This window comes from Hemicordylus capensis, chromosome 1 (genome assembly GCF_027244095.1).
Source record: "Hemicordylus capensis ecotype Gifberg chromosome 1, rHemCap1.1.pri, whole genome shotgun sequence".
NCBI classification, from domain to species: Eukaryota; Metazoa; Chordata; class Lepidosauria; order Squamata; family Cordylidae; genus Hemicordylus; species Hemicordylus capensis.
Window position 1 is genome coordinate 429,003,611 of NC_069657.1, and position 17,573 is coordinate 429,021,183.

At 44.1% G+C, this 17,573-nt stretch overlaps 1 protein-coding gene across 2 annotated transcripts in view; it reads left to right on the top strand.

The window, feature by feature from the left end:
- Positions 1 to 17,573, top strand: part of PRKCE (protein kinase C epsilon) — a 518,891-nt gene that overhangs the window by 198,971 nt on the left and 302,347 nt on the right. For both annotated transcript variants that reach the window (XM_053312122.1, XM_053312132.1), the window contains exon 2: positions 1,074 to 1,137. In XM_053312122.1, coding sequence (XP_053168097.1) covers positions 1,074 to 1,137 — 64 coding nt within the window. The remainder of the gene's footprint in view (positions 1 to 1,073; positions 1,138 to 17,573) is intronic.

Below are 17,573 nucleotides of genomic sequence, written 5' to 3' on the forward strand. Positions count from 1 at the left end.
ACATAGAACCCAAATCTTGGATGAAGCTGAGCTCTGTCCGGCATCCCTCTGCCTTGGGAGCTTCTATGTCCTTTGCAGGTTAGCATATGCCAAGACGGGTTGTGATGTGTGATCCCACCAATCTCTGCATATCCTTACCTATTTGCCTCAAAGAAGATGAGATTGGAACCTGACTTCAAGCCTGGGCTCAGATCATGGCTTCTTTGAGCCAAACTGATTAGAATATGCTGAGATGGCTGGGATTGCAGGCCATGACCAACCTCAACATGCCGTAACCTACAAAAGAAATAGAGGCTCACATGGGGATGGGAGTGGGGGAGGGTGCACACCTGTGGCTGAGGAAGGTCGCATGGAGGAAAGCTGGTCTTGTGGTAGCAAGGATGAATTGTCTCCTTTGCTAAGCACGGTCCTTCCTGGTTTCATATGAATGGGAGACTACATGTGCAAGCACTGCACAATATTCCCCTTAGGAGATGGGGCCACTCTGGACAGAGCACCTGCATGCTTGCATGAAAAAGGTTCCAGGTTTCCTCCCTGGCATCTCCAAGATAGGGCTGAGAGAGACTCCTGCCTGCAACCTTAGAGAAGCTGCTGCCAGTCTGTGTAGATGATACTGAGCAAGATGGACCAGTGGCCTGGCTCTGTATAAGGCAGCTTCCTTTGTTCAGCCAAGGTTCTGTGCTACATCTGAACCAGCTCTCCATATATGTTGCAGGGACAGCTAGCCATGATCATTGTTGCACAAGCACAAGACTGGCACAAGCAGACTGAGAGGGCAAGAGGTTGCGCCCCTTGAAGCATCCACTCAGCTGCATAGCCTTCTTGCCTGCGTGCATCTTTGTTCGTGGCATTAGTGCAGTGTTCATCTGGAAGGCAGCCAGGGTGCTGGCTTGAGATGGTGCCTCAGAACCTGCCAGCCTTTTCAAGCCTGTGGAACTACTGGCTGCTGCAAACATACTGAGGACAATACAGGGATTTGCAGTATGAATGTAGCAAAAAATAAACAAACCTTATGAAAGTGGGAGCACAATAATGATTCTAATCCTAAATATGTTTGCTTTCTCCAATTGCAGATTGATTTGGAACCAGAAGGAAGAGTTTATGTCATCATAGATCTTTCAGGCTCATCAGGAGAAGGTAAGACCCAGGATTTTACCTCATTCCCTCATGAATAACAAGATTTGCCGCACCTTCTAGGCTCCTTAACCTGAAGATATTTCTCTATGTGCATGTGTCACATGGAGCCCAGCCAATTCAATCAGAAGCTTTCTCTGACATGTCCTTATATCAGATATACATTTTTATTGTGTTTTAACCCAGTGGTTGGCTGAGGTGTGCCTGATATTGTGCCATTCTTGCTAAGAGGATATGGATCTGGTCAGTAACTGGATGGGAGACTTTTAGAAGCCCCCCAAAAGCAACTCTGAACTTTCCAAAAGAAATGTACATATGTTAAGTAGAGCTCACCTGAAATGGCTGTTTTGGGTTGGGTTTGGGACTATGGCATCCCCCTGCCCCCGAATGCCCCTTGAAATAATCCTCTTCTGGGGCATCCTAGGAAAACCAAAATGGCAACCGCCAGCCCGAAAGGGCTGGGAGCAGTGCCAGTGATTCTTGCCCCTAAACCAAACCAAAGTGTTGCCCGAAAAGCCAAACAAACTTGTTTGAAAGTTCACTTAAGCAAAATTTTAAATTTCTACAATTCTACATTCTACAATTCATGGAATTTTGAGATGAAAAGCATAGGTGAGCATTTATTTAAGGCATAGGTTGGCTTGACCAGCAATTAATGGACTTCTGTGTAAGATCTGGCACATGAAGTTGCCATCATAATAAATATGGTGGCAAGTAATGTGCAGACAGAGATACTAAAGGCATATATTTATTTATGATGAAGGGAATGATCCTAAATTTTATAAAACAGAAGACTTCAAGACAAAAGCCTTCACATTGGAGGGTATTTTCCATTAAATGTAATTGTTGAATAGCTGAAAACAAGTGTGTTTATACACAGTTTTCAGCATGAATAGAAACAGGCCTGATTGTTTTACTAATAACAGTATGTTGCATTGTGTGTCTTCTCAATGATCTTGCTAAGGACTTTGAACTGCTGGCATCCATTTTATTAAGTAGTGTTTTACTTTCTGCTTTGGTATGAACTTAATTTCTACTTTTTGTCAAGTTGTTGTGTAAGGATGTCTAGCTTTTTGTAAACAGGCGTCTTCTAGCTGGGTATTGCTTAAGGAATGTTTACCTAGGCTTCACTAGAAAGAGAAATCGGAACTCCTCTGCCTGACACTTTGAAAGGATCAGAGGAAGAAACATTTGCTGTGCTTTATCATGCTGGTGTTCAAGATGAATAATTCCTGCACTGGAGTAAACTGTAGTTCAGAGAAGCATACAGTGGCGGACATATCAATGAATCACCAGTGCTCCATGACATGAGCCCCAAAGAGACAATAAGGGATACAAAAAGAGAGGCTGTGGAGCATATAGTTAGAAGTTACAAGGGGAATAACAAAAACTTATTTAAATATATCAGAAGCAGAAAACCTAGTGGGGAGGTGGTTGGACCCCTAGATGATGTGAGTGTGAAAGGGATTATTAAGGAGGATAAGCATATTGCAAAGAAGCTGAATGAGTTCTTTGCATCTGTCTTCATGGCGGAAGATACTGACCATATCCCCACTCCAGAACTGAGCTTCTCAGGCTTAGAGGCTGAAGAATTGGACCAATTTGATGTAACGAGAGAGGATGTTGTAAATAGAGATGTGCACGAATCATTTTTTGCTATTCAATTTGGGGTTGAATCGAATCAGCCAGATTCAATTCTACCTTGAATCTTGCCCCCTCGAATCAGCCCAGATTCAATTCGAATTCAGTTCAATTTACATATGAATTGATTTGGGGAAAATTTAAAGGGCCAGGGGGCACCAGAGTGGGTATGGTGGTAGTACCCACTGTATGGCAACTACCACCCAAATCCCAAAGGAATCGGGCAAAGGGGTGATTTTTGTTAAGGAATTTTTGAATTTGGAGTGGTTTGAAGGATTTTTTGCCATGGGAAATAATGGGGATTCAAAGCGGCCCCATTACCCTCTAGGGGTAGTGCCAAGGTGGTCCAAAGTGGGTTAGGGGTAGGGCACATTGGTTGCCAACTACCCCCAACCCTCAAGCCAGTGGGGTACTCAGTTGCTGTTGTTTTTAAGGAATTTTTAAATGTTTATAGTACTCTTTGGCGTGTTATGACTTTTTATCATAATGAATCTCTGTGGAGATTCATTACACACCAAAGAGTCTAAAAAATCAAGAATAGACTCCTCAGATTGTGAAGATCTCTAAAAAGATCTCTCCAAACCCTGTGAGTGGGTGACAAAATGGCAAATGTGGTTCAGTGTTAGCAAGTGTAAAGTGATGCATATTGGGGCAAAAAACCCACTTTCACATATATACTGATGGGGTCTGAGTTGTCAGTGACTGATCTGGAGAGAGATCTTGGAGTCATGGTGGGCAGCTCATTTAAAGTGTCTGCCCAGTGCATGGCAGCTGTGAAAAAAGGCAAATGCCATGCTAGGGACCATTAGGAAGGGGATTGAAAGCAAACATGCTAATGTTATAATGCCTTTATACAAATCTGTGGTGCGGCCACATTTGGAGTACTGTGTGTAGTTCTGATCACCATATCTTAAGAAGGACATTGTAGTACTGGAAAAGGTACAGAAGAGGGCAACCAAGGTGATCAGGGGCCTGGAGCACCTTCCATATGAGGCGAGGCTACAGCATCTGGGGCTCTTCAGTTTGGAAAAGAGGTGACTAAGAGGAGACATAATAGAGGTGTATAGAATTATGCGTGGAGTAGAGAGAGTGGACAGAGATACATTTTTCTCCCTCTCTCACAACACTAGAACCAGAGGTCATCCCATGAAGCTGCAGGCCAGGAATTTTAGGACCAACAGAAGGAAGTACTTTTTCACACAGTGTGTAATTAATCAATGGAATTCTCTGCCACAGGATGTGGTGATGGCCACTAGCTTGAATGGCTTTAAAAGGGGATTAGATAGATTCATGGAGGACAGGTCTATCAATGACTACTTGTCCGGTGGCTATAGGCCACCTCCAGCCTCAGAGGCAAGATACCTCCAAATACCAGTTGCAGGGGAGGAACAGGAAGAGAAAGGGCATACCCTCAGCTCTTGCCTATGGGCTTCTCAGAGGCATCTGGTGGATCACTGTGTGAAACAGGATGCTGGACTGGATGGGCCTTGGGCCTGATCCAGCAGGGCTGCTCTTATGTTCTTAAGCTATTCCCAAAATGACCCAAGTAAAATAAATAACTTAGTTCATTCTGCTAAGGCTTTATTCGATTTTGCTGCCATCCAGGTTTGAAGAAACAAACCAACCGGTCGGGACTGACACATGATTGCCACAAATCAGTGAGCTTCAACCTGGTTCAATCCAGTTGCAGCTCACGGATTCACCGTGATCACACTTACGGCGGCGCCCCCTTCAGAACAACAGCACCATAACTGTGATCGTCTCCATGAGGGACTGATTGACGATGGGGCGACTGGGTTAAAAAAATATTGTTTCCTGTAGCTGCTACTGTGAAGAGCACCACCACCATTACATATGCCAGGCTTTCATTCTGCCCTCCAAGGACCCCTCCAGTTTCCAAAGAGCCCAAATGGGGTGGCAAAACCTAAGGGTTGGGATGTGTGCATGCTACCTCAACCTTATTTGTTTATTTACTATATTTTAAAACCACCCCATCTTAATAGCTCTGGGCAGTTTGCAGTAAATAAAAGCAACAAAAATGTACCTTCAATTAAAATGGCAATCAAAAAAATTAAAACCATCTAAAACAATTTAAAAACCCTGGATGGCCAGACTAAAAAAATGGGTATTAAGGGCTCCCTTAGAGGTTAGTAGTGTTGTTGAGCTTCGGATCGTTGTTATAATGATATTGATGTTTGCATTAATTCAATTAATGCAATAAATGATAGCTTTTGTATTTCAGCTTGCACATATGTTTGAAACTGAATGTGTTGGAGTTGTCGGATTTCAAGTATTTGTTTCGTTACTTATGGTTTCATAGTTGTTCCATATTCGGAAATATCAGCCATTTGCATGCATTTCTTTCTCTGCAAATGTATCTGTGTATGAGCTGGAAATGGAGGGCCTGCCTCCAGGCCTCCCACAAACCTTAAATCTTTAAAAACTGAATATAATGCATTGGGGGGTGGGGGAATTGGCAATATCTGTTTTTGCACATAGTCATGAACAATAAGCAATCACAAACACTGAATATATGAGAACACATTTTTCCGATGAGAGCTTCCGTTTTCAGGATTCCAACAAGACCTCATGCTCTGCAAGCAACAGGTAATGCCTGCCTGTTTAAAAAAAAAAAGCTTAAATGTGCACAGTTTTAGCCTCATTTTCTATCTCAAACCTCAGAACTCTCAAACAATGAGCCTTTTCTCATGATTGGAGAAAGGGCTCAAAAGGGGCAAGGGGAGGAAGCCTTGTAATGCTTCGCCGCCAATTATTTCCCTGGCATTGCTGGGTGGCAGATCGCCTGCCCAGATGACTGCCTGCCTCTCCCGGCAGCACAGAGGTTTAGGGGCCAGGAAGCCCCCAGAACGCCCATAATGCTCTGCTAGAGTGTGCAGTGCCTTATGGGGACCCCCCCCTGACACGAGCCCCGCAGTCTCCCAGCAGGCAATTAAAAACAGGGGGTTGAGAGAGCACTTGCTCTTAACCTCATTTAAGAGGCTGGCCTCTTTGCGGGGTTTGCTGCCGCCGGGAGCCACACAGTTCTCGGTGGTTCATATGATCAGCAAAGGCTGGGCTTGGCTTTACTCGCTTGGTTTTGGCTGATCGTAAGAACAGCCTCAACGTTTTGGGAAGCACAGTGGGAACTGTTTATCCCCATTTGGAAGCCAGCACATGGCTTGTAATATAATAAGACCATCCCAGAAGAACAGTGGCAGTTCTACAGAGAGGGTGCACAAGCTGTGATCCGCCCAACCCTCCAGTTGTTGTATCTTGCCAGTTGTTGGATAACAAGTCCTCTTGTTGGAGGCCCAGGCAGGCAGCAAAACCATGAAGCTTGGGACCAAACTACATATATTGTGAGATCAGAACCTGCGTAAGCTCAGTGGTAGACTACCTGCTTTGCATGCAGAAGGTCCCGGGTTCAGTCCCTGGCGTCTTCAGGTCGGGCTGGGAAAGGCTCCTGCCTGAAATCTTGAACAGCCGCTGCCAGTCAGGGCAGACAATACTGAGCTAGATGGACCAATGAGCTGACTTGGTATGCTTCCTGTGCTCCTATAAAAGTTCCTATTGGTGCCAATAGCAGCTGTGGTGTGTGTGTATTCCAGATTGGGACCATGGGGGGCCAAAGGGTTAATGCTCCTCTTTCCTGCTGCAGTCCTGAAGCAGACCAGGCCACCCTGTAAATGTGATTTACACTAGAAAAATGAGAAATGCATTCATGCAATTGGCATAGTGTCTAGTTTGCCTGTATTGAGCCCTCAAAACAAGAGCATTTATCTCGGGGAGATCACAAGTTGTACAGGGCTGATCAGCAGTGAGAGATGAACATTAGCAATTCATGTCTTGTAAAGCTGCCTTTTGAAGAAGTATGCATTTGCTAAATCAAGAAATCTCCAGGGCATTTAAGTAAGTGATCCTCGTGTACCCCAAGTTTTTGTACTCTTGATGCATTAAGGAAAATTAGGTGAAGGATTACAAACCTTGATTGTAATTGACATTTGCATATGTTCTGCAATGATAGGGTCAATTTTCAGGTTATTGCATAGAAAGGATTTTAGTTAATAGTCCTTTTCTTACTGGTAGCATGAAATAGAACAAGACCTCCATTTTAATTCCAACTCATAGCCCTAATCCTTATATTCTCAGAGCTTTGAACAGAAGCTTTAAAATGTCATAGTAACATGAGTTAGCATGATCAAATTTTATCTTGCTGTTCTGCAAATTAAAGCGAGACTCAGCACAAAGGGGAGGTGGGATGGGAAATCAATCCTAATAATTGTGTGAAAATAAATGAGTAGGATTGACTTCTGCATGTTCACTCTGATTCAGCACCCTGTGTACTCTCCGAGAAGGTATGGAGCAATTCTGAAAGTGAGTTTGCATATATACATGGCTACAGACTGAGTGACTGGAAAGGGAAGCTTGTACACAAAATGAGGCGAGTCTCACGATCAGTGAGACTCGCCTCTAGAGGGTTTGCGGGGAGAGTGGGCTTAGCCAACTCTTAGCAACCACCTAGAGAGATTCTCTCCAGGATGATCTGTCTTCAACTTGGCCTCTAAGGTCTCTCAGTGGTGCATTCATTGCTGTCATAATCGAGTCCCTCCACCTTGCAGCTGGTCATCCTCTTCTTCTCTTTCCTTCAACTTTCCCAAGCATTATAGACTTCTCAAGGGAGCGGGGTCTTCACATAATGTGTCTGAAGTATAATAGTTTGAGCCAGGTCATTTGTGCCTCGAATGAAAATTCTGGATTGATTTGTTCTATGTTCCATTTGTTTATTTTCCTGGCTGTCCATGGTACTTCTCCAGCACCAAAGTTCAAAAGCGTCAGTGCTTTTTCTATCTTGCTTCTTCAAAGTCCAGCTTCCACATCCATAGAGTGTCATGGGAAAACCATTGTCCAAACGATGCTTATTTTTGTAGGTGTAGACACGTCACGGCATCTAAATATCCTTTCCAAGGCCTTCATGGCAACTCTACCAAGTGCTAGTCTGCGGCGTATTTCTTGACTACTGGATCCTTTACTGTTGACAGTCAATCCTAAAAGGCAGAAGCTATCCACCACTTCATTGTCTTCATTGTCAATTCTGAGGCTGGTTGCTTTGCCTGTTGTCAGTAGTTTAGTCTTCTTTACATTTAATTGTAGTCCAATTTTTTCACTGTGCTCCTTGACTTTCATTACTAGAGTTTGCAGATCATCCACATTCTCAGCTATCAGAGTGGTGTCATCAGTGTAGTCCAGGTTATTGATGTTTCTTCCTCCAACTTTAAAACCACACTCATCTTCTTCCAATCCAGCTTCTCTCAGTATATGTTCAGCATATAAATTGACTAAAGAAGGAAAAAGTATACAGCCTTGTCTTACTCCTTTACCAATCTGGAACCACTCTGTTTCACCATGTTCCATCTGGACTGTGGCTTCCTGTCCTGTGTATAGGTTTCTCATGAGAACAATGAGATGTTCTGGGACACCCATTTTCCTAAAGATATTCCACAACTTGATATGGTTGACACAATCGAAGGCTTTTCTGTAGTCAATGAAGCACATATTGACTTCTTTCTGGTATTCTTTGGCTTTCTCAATTATTCACCATGCATCAGCAATGATGTCTCTTGTTCCTCGGCCTTTTCTGAAACCAGCTTGAACATCTGGCATTTCCCTTTCCACATAGGCCTCTAATCTGCGTTGGATGATCTTGAGCATTATTTTGCGAATAATGTGAAATTAAGGATATTGTGCAGTGGTTTGCAGTCTGTTAGATCTCCTTTCTTTGGTATGGGTATGTAGACTGACCTCTTCCAATCTGTTGGCCACTGTGTTGCTCTCCAAATTTGCTGGCATAGTTTGGTTAGAGCCTTGACTGATTCTTCTTCTGTTGCCTGCCATATTTCTGTAGCTATTCCATCAATTCCTGTAGCCTTCTGACTTGATAATGACCGGAGTGCTGATCTAACGTCATCTTCCCATACTAGAGGTTCTTGCAAGTAGGGAATATCTTCTAGAGTATTTTGGACGTTGACATCCCTGCTGTACAGGTTTTCAGTATACTTCTTCCATCTCTGTTTGATCTTCTTTGAATCAGTTACTATCTGTCCTTTAGCACCCCTTAACATACCAATTCGAGGTTGGAACCTCCCTTTGAGATCAAAGATCTTTTGGAAAATGTGCCTTGTTTTTCCATGTCTATTTCCATTCTCAAGGTCTTTACAGATGCCATTGTAGTATTGCTTCTTGTCTCTTCTAACAGCTTTCTGAAATTCCCTATTCAGTTCTTTCCTGAGGTCTTTATCTTTCTTGACTTTGGCTTCTCTCCTCTTCTGGGCAATTTCCACCACCTGTTCCAACATCCATTTTGCTTTCTTCTGTTTCTTGGTCTTTGGCAGTCTCTTTTCCCATTCATCCAACTTATTTGATTTCATTCCACAGTTCCTCTGGTTCCCTGTCAATGAGGTTCAGAATATCAAAGCAGTTCCTTATGTTCTCCTTGAAAATGTTGGGTACATTGTCAAGATCATATTGTGGAAGCTGGATAGCTTTGTTTTTCTGCTTTAGCTTGACTTGGAACTTGCACATGAGCAGTTTGTGATCGGTTCCACAATTGGCCCCGGCCATGTCTTTGCTGTTATAACTGAGCTCTTCCACCTCCTTGCACCAATAATGTAATCAATCTGATTTCTGTGTACTCCATCTGGTGATGTCCATGTCTATAGGCACCGCTTTGGTTGTTTGAAGAATGTGTTAGCAATGAAGAGATCATTGGCTTGGCAGAAACTAATAAGTCGTTCTCCTGCTTCATTTCTGTTTCCTAGGCCATATAAGCCGACTGTGTTTTCCTCCTTACCTTTTCCAACTTTGGCATTCCATTCTCCAACCACCAGCATCACATCTTGCTTTCATGTTCTGTCAATTGCAGACTGAACTTGAGCACGACACTCATCAAATTCCTCTTCTTCTCCATCAGTCATTGGGGCATAGACTTGAAGAACTGTCATGTTGTCCACGAAATCTAATTGATATTAGTTGGTCACTGACCACGTTGTACCCAAGTACTGTCATTGATATATCCTTCCTGTCCTATGAAAGCAACACCGTTCCTTCTTTGTTTCTCATGTCTTGAGTAGTAAACAATATGATTTTCTGACTGAAATGTCCCATTACAGTCCATTTTAATTCACTGATGCCCAAGATGTCAGTCTGTAGTCGATTCATTTCATCTTTCACTGTGTAGAGCTCATGCTTCTTACATTCCATGTTCCCATTGTAATTCTGTCTTTGCAGCTTCAGATTTTGCTTTTCCGCATGGCAACATCAGCTGCTAGACGTCCAAAAGGCTTTAGTCTAACCGCGTCATAAACACCATCGGTACTCTGAGAGATCCTCAGCTCTTCCTCAGTTGCATGTTGAGTACCATCCGTCCTGAGGGGCCTATCATCCAGCACTACATCAATCATTCCATTTTGTCTATCCATGTGGTTTTCTTGGTAAAATACAGGAGTGGTTTACCATTGCTTTCTCCCGCGCCTTTGTCTTTGTCACTGAAGTGATTGTCCGCCTCCAGCACCTTCCTATATCACTGCTGCCCCATATAGGTATCTGCTTGCTATAGCTAGGCAGCTGGGATGACCTTCATGCTTTGGGTGACCCTACTGGGAGTATATCTCTCGGTGTACTTAGCTCATGTGTCCCAGAAAGACCCCCCACCACCACAATGAGGCAGCATACCAGGACTTGCGGGGGGGGGGTCAGGTGGCAAAGGGGACCCAATATTGGCAATCTGTTATTTCCAGGTTTGGACAACACTGAAAGGGGTGTAAGCACTGGCTTGTGTGAGGAGTGTGCACTCGCCAGAAACCAGAGGTTTCCTCTTTCTTACTTGCGTCTGTTATGTGTAAAGCTGCCCAATAAGTCCAAACGACTGAGAGGCTATTCTCATGACCGCTCAAACGCAGGCTAAGGGAGCCCAGCCCACTTTCAAGTGGTTGTGAGAACCACCAGGTGAGCCCGGTGGTTCAGCAGTGGCTAGCCTGCCTCAATACCCCTCCCCTAAAATGAGGTTAGCGGAGCGAGTGCTCCGCTAACTCCTTTTCTGGGATCAAGAGCTGTCAAAGTGTGGCTCCACGCCGCGGTGACTCATGAGGAGATGAAACAAGCCTCCCGATGTTGGGGGTCTCTCCAGAATGCCCCATGCACTCGTGCAGGGCATTCTGGGACTTCTGGGGGGCGGACTGCCCCCGATCCCCGCAGCCCTTTGTACTCTGGCTGCCCAGGGCTAGCCCTCTGATCGTGGCTTGACCTGGTCTCCCCGCTCTCCCTGCAGAACCCTATTAGGCTCTACACACTGATCATGTGTAGAGCCTCTGAGAGTGGTTCAGATAGAATTACCCCTGCTGAGCAGAGAGACACATTTTAGAGCTGTGAGTCTCTTATATTTAGGGGGGAAGAGCAACTGGTCATATCCATCCCCAGCACAACATCCTTCCAGAGACTGTTGCTGGTATCTGCCAATACTAATGTTTCTTTTTAGATCGTGAGCCCTTTTGGGACAGGGAGCCATCTTATTTAAATATTATTTATTTTTCTATGTAAACCACTTTGAGAACTTTGGTTGGAGAGTGGTATATACCTATACCACTCTAGTTTGGCTAGTAATTAACTGTGTGGCTTTGGAACCGTCCTGATCAACATCTGCTTTCAATTTGCAAAAAATCAGAATAACAGAGCCTAGTTTCCAAGCTTTTTTTTAAAAAAAGCATTTTGTGTATATGCATAATTAATAATGTGAGCTGATCTTTAAAACTCCTTATGAAGTCCACCCCTGAGATCTCTGGCTCTTGGCCTTGCCTTTGATTTATCAAAATGGCAAATACTGTAAACTGAACGGTTCTGAAGAAAACGCTGCATTTCCAAGTGAACGCATTTATGGTCTCACTGTTACTATCCAAGCACACTGCAGAAGTAACTCTACCAAGAAAGCAGGAAAGATAAAACAGGAGTAGGGAAACGGTTCCAAGTATTCAATTATCTGTTCTGGTTATACTGTCATTCTTTTTCACTGTATCTAAGTTCTGGCCTTAACCTCTTGTCATATTTCATCTCAGCATCTCATAGTGGAAACAGTTTTTGTCTGGTGTGTGTGTGTGTGTGTGTGTGTGTGTGTGTGTGTGTGTGTATACACCCTGCTGAGATTGGCTCGGACCTGAGCAGCCTACTTTATAAACTCCAGCTCTGGTCATCACTGAGTCAGCAGCTTGAAGGAGAAAGCGTTTCAATTCTCTTTTCTTTGATGGAAGTTGATAGTCTTAATGGTACAACATTCCTCCTCCTTTGGCACCTTTTATGTTGGCCGTGATCCAGGACCACATTGATTTTCCATAGTAAGCAGCCTTTCCTCTTCTGTAAGCATTATTTCTAGAATGAAGTACATCTACTGCTTTTTCTTTGGTTCTTATAATGATGCCCCTTTAATCTACTTCCGGTGTGCATGAAACTTATGTCTAAATTTTCTTTCTTATGTATCAGAAATGTGATTGAAGAACGAGAGCAAGAAAGAAACCTCTTCAGTTAACACAAAGGTTTTCAAAGAGTTTTGAAACTCTTTCAGGAAACCTTCCCACCACATCTTGTCTGCTGAGGTCCTCTGTGTATTGCAGATCATAGGGATGTTCTAGAGTGCACACTGGGTTCTGTTGCTCTACAGCAGTGTTTATTTATTATTTATTCATTTAGAATATTTATACCCCACCTCTCCAGTACACTACTGCTCACTGGCAGTAAAAAAGCTTTTTGCAGCCAAGCGGGGGAAGGGGCGGCAGGGAGGTATCCTGCCGCCCCGATTACTAAAGAAAATACAAGCACCAGAGGAGGGAAAGTGGCGGGAGGGGTAAGTAAACCCTCCCCCACCCTTAAAGGAACCCCCCACCCCAGTGCCAGACTATAGCTCTGCGGTTCCATGCACACCCCTAGTTACGCACTCGGGCCCTGCCAAGCCACATCCACCCCCCCGCCTCCTCCTCATTTATTTATTTATTTATTTTATTTTTACATTTCTATACCGCCTTTCGTTAAAAGAAAACCCCAAGGCGGTTTACAAAAATTAAAACATACAATAAAAGCAGTAAAAACATCAAGCAATAAAAACATCAAGCTAAAAACATTTAAACAAGCATAAAAACATGACAACAGATAACAGATTCATTCACTCAGCCCTCCAATTTCTTCGTGTGGGACAGCGGAATAGGCATGGCCCCTCCCGCCCCTGGAAAGAGCAAGCTGCAAATGTGAGAAATCATTATAAGCCCCTCATGCTCGTACTATGTGGAAATAACTTGACTTAATTTGTGGAGGGTTTGGGTGGGTTTTTTTTTGTTTGTTTTTAGCATTTTGAAATACACCAAAGCTGCAGAGCCAGGCAGATGGTTTTCTAGGCATTCAGGGCTACAAGTAAAAAGCGAGAGGGAAATGATCGATACATATTTTAAAACTCTCTGTTAGGCATTTCTGAAATAGTAGAAAGGGGCAGGTGGGCCAGGCTTCCAGAGAGGCCTATGCATAGACCTCGCTGAATGAAGCCTGAAGCGCTCCAGGCAGGCCTTGGAGATCGGCAGGAGCAGAGAGTCAAGGAAGGGTTAACTTTCCTCCCAGCCCTATTGGGTCTCCTGGAGTCTTGTGCTCCTCCCACGCTTGGAATTTGTAGGGAACTGCATTGCCCAGGAAGCTGGCTGTTGGGCTGAGGGTCTCCCTCCAAGGAAAGTAAAACACTTGCTGTTTGAAAGTAAACCCTTTGCTGTTTGTTTTGTGTGTGTGTGTGATTTGTTCCCCTTGGTCAAGCTACCATGTTGCTCTCCCCCCCGCCCATGAACCGTGTGTGTGTGTGTGTGTTGCACATGGGAGAGAAATCCCATCCTGTGTGTGTGTGTGTGTGAGAGAGAGAGAATCCTTAAGCTTTAAAAACAACCAACAAAACATGTTCAAAGTATGCCAGAACATGTACTCATGGCATGTTTTTATAACTGTCTGAAAATGGGTTTCCTTGAGTGCAGAGGCTTTTATAGGCATGTTCATTGGAATGACATAGCCACCTAATGGTGCAGTGGGGAAGTAACTTGCCTAGGGAGCAAGAGGTTACTGGTTCAAATGCCCACTGCTATGTTTCCCAGACTCTTATATCAGGCAGCAGTGATATAGGAAGATGCTGAAAGGCATCATCTCATTCTGCGTGGGAGGAGGCAATGGTAATCCCCTCCTGTATTCTATCAAAGAAAGTGTTGTTGTTGTTTTGCTTCACTCTTGCGCCCCCCACTTTGGCTCTGCTCACCTGCCTGGCACCCACCCAGTCCCAGGAGTCACCAGCCGCCACTGGTCAGACCATTGGTCTCTCTAGCTCAGTATTGTCTTCACAGACTGGCTGGCAGTGGCTTCTCCAAGGTTGCAGGCTGGAATCTCTCTCAGCCCTATCTTGGAGAAGCCAGGGAGGGAACTTGAAACCTTCTACTCTTCCCAGAGCGTCTCCATCCCCTGAGGGGAATATCTTACAGTGCTCACATGTAGTCTCCCATTCATATGCAACCTGGGTGGACCCTGCTTAGCTAAGGAGACAAGTCATGCTTGCTACCTTCTCAGGTCCTTTAGATTCACATGCTTCATGACTGACAATAGTCAGCTAATCCAAATGAGAAGGTCCAAGTCTCATACCTGCTTAGATAGCCACCCTCTGATTGGAAGCCCTACCATCATAATATCAAATGTGTACATTTTGGTTGTATCTTCTTGAGGTGTTTACTCAGAAGCCCTCTCTAGTAGGTAGGAAGGGCCCATGGAAGGCAGTCTGCTGAGACACCCTGAAGCCTGTCCTGATTGGATTGCCCTGAACGTGTCCTGACATCCAATTATGGAAAACAGGTTCTGGGCTAAGGCCTGGTTGAGGCCTAGTTCAAATTGAGCCCTAGTTAGCCATTTTTCTTCTTGTTCTCAGGTCCGGAAGCTGGCCAGACAGGGATCAGAGAGGAGTTCTTGTCTCTCTTTACAGATGGCTGTTCCCTGATGACTCTAATCGTTCATTAATTCTAATTAAAGCTTTTTCAGTTGCAGCCTTACTTGTTTGCTTCCCTGGAAAGCACACTTAACGTTTGCTGACAGGCTTATACCAGCCGGCAAGCAACTCTCTCATCTTGGGGCTGCTACTGTTTCCCTCTCTTCCATATTTGGTCCAGAAGCTAGCTAATGATTCACATCCACCTTCATATTTCCGTTTGCCATGCCTTCTAGAACCGAATGTCTTTGCTTTAAGCTCTGGAAGGCAAGGTGATTAATTACGTTTGTCTAGTTGCCTGCACTTAACTGAAAACATAGGTTCAGTTTTCAGCGCAAGAGTGGGAAGATTAAGCTTCAATAAAATATCACAGCTCATGGGTGTGGGTGGGATATGTGTGTGTCACCAAGTGTAGTGCATTGAAATCTTTCATTCCCATGCTCACAAATCATGCCTTCACAATAAACATTTCATTACAGCCTGTGCAATGGAACCTTTTCCCCCACCATAGGATGCAGAATTTCTGCATTACGTCGTAATAAAGACTGATTTCTACGGCTAGCTGTTAGGGGATAACCCTGTTAACTGTTCCTGTTAACAGGAAAACCTGTTAATGGGTTTCATGCATTCCTCTATGTATATTTCCTTTTTTTTTCATGAGCTTTCTGCTTATCTCCCCCACCACCATGATTCCACTCAGCATAATTCCATCATTTGTTACATTCAGTGGGTTCCAGTAAAAAGATCTCCAGCTGTGAGTCCATACATCTAACATTTGACTGCTGAACAAAATTTGCATTATGTAACTATGTGTAATGTAACAGGCAACATATGTGACCTATTCAGACACAATGTTATATGAGTATATAGATGTCTGACACTAGTTAATGGGTTTATGTGAATGACTGCACCTGCATTCATTTGAAAATAAATGCAGGATCTGTTCCCTCCCTGGGTACCCTTAAATGCAGGATACAGACAGGAAGTGTACTGTTGTACCTGCGTTCAACATAATGTGTACAAATCTATATCTGTGTATAATGAACACTCGTACGAGTGTTGAAGATAATGTGTGAATAGGGCTATGGTGAAAGGAAGCAAAGCATAATAAGGTAAAAAGCAGGGCGTGCACACACACACACACACACACACACACACACACACACACACACTTACACTTTAAAAGCCAACATCCAGACAAATGAAGTGTGTTTGCAGCAAACGTGCAGCTTGTGTTCTGAGGGAGGGTTTATTTTCTATTTCCTTCTGAAACCAATTATAACTCCCTAAAATATGTCCCTGAGGGCTGTACGACTCCTGGGGACATATTTTCAGGAGTTGCTGTCTGCTTCAGAGAGAAGGGGGGATCAGTGAAGATTTCCCCTCTCCCAAAGTGCATGTGCCCTTATGACATCCATAATAAGTCTGGATGTTCCCAAAAGTACTTATACGCTATCTCTTAATCACAGGAACTGGGAAGACCCCTATTAAAATCCCCACTCAGCCATGAAGCTCACTGAGTGACCTTGGCCCAATCACTCTTTCTCTCAACCTAACCTACCACACCAGTTGTTGCAAGGATAAAGGGGTGGGAGAGCCATATGCACCACCTCTGAGCTCCTTAAAGAAAGGGTGGGGTATAACTGTTGTCTCTTGGTTTGATGGGCCTTAGTATGCCTTTATGCATCATGACATAATTGTACAAATCATGACATTGTACAAACAGTAGGTGCCAAATATGTAAAATCCGAGACTTACTAGCCCTGTTAATTCCGTAGTAAGAGCAAGTGAAATGACATCTCATATTGGATCAGCTAATGTTTAAAATGCTAGAAGCAACAAGCTTCTGCATAAAGTAGGAATTCGTCACCAAAGCAATGAAAGGGAACCCCTGCCCCCCACCCATTTTTAGGGTGATACTGCCCAATGACGTCTGCTTTCAGAACAAAGTATCAATTAGCATAAAGCTGGTTCAAACATTAATGATCCCAGGAACTGCCCCTAGGGGCTGAGGTGTGGATGTAGATACAGAAGGAGGGCTGGCCTTGTGGTAGTGAGCATGAGTTACACCCTTTGTTAAGCAAGGTCTACCCTGGTTTGCATTTGGATGGGTGACGATGTGTGAACACTGTCTGCTATAAGATATTCCCCTTAGGAGATGGAGCCATAGTTGAGCAGTAGAACATCTGCTTGCATGCAGAAGGTCCCAGGTTCATTCCCTGGCATCTCCAGGTAGGGCTGGGGAGACTCCTACCTGAAACTTTGGAGAGCCTCTGTCAGTCAGTGTGGCCAGTACTGAGCTAGATGGACCAATGGGCTGACTTGGTCTAAGGTAGCTTCCTATGTTCCTAGATCCCACAGTTATGCTCCCTCTCCTCCAGTGGTCCCTCTAATTGTTTTCATCTCTGTGCGGAATGAGTTTTGTTCTGGGTGGCAGTATCAAGGCAGTGTGTGCGCACCTGCATTCAGAATCGGGCCTTCCTGATTCAACCTGAGCGGGATCTTAAATGAACTGAGCAGACTTCCAAAAATGTGTGAGCGCACACACTTGTGCACACTTTAGAGGGAACAGTGTTCTCCTCCTCAAGAAACAACATGTGACTTCACAGATGATGCATAAACAACATCTGATGACTGTCTTAGAACCAATTATCCCTGGGATATTTACGATTGCTGATATTGTGCATGTATAATATTTGTGTTTTAATGATAAATATGCTTGTACTGTTTCTTTTAAAAATATGCAAACTGCTAGGAGGCTCTA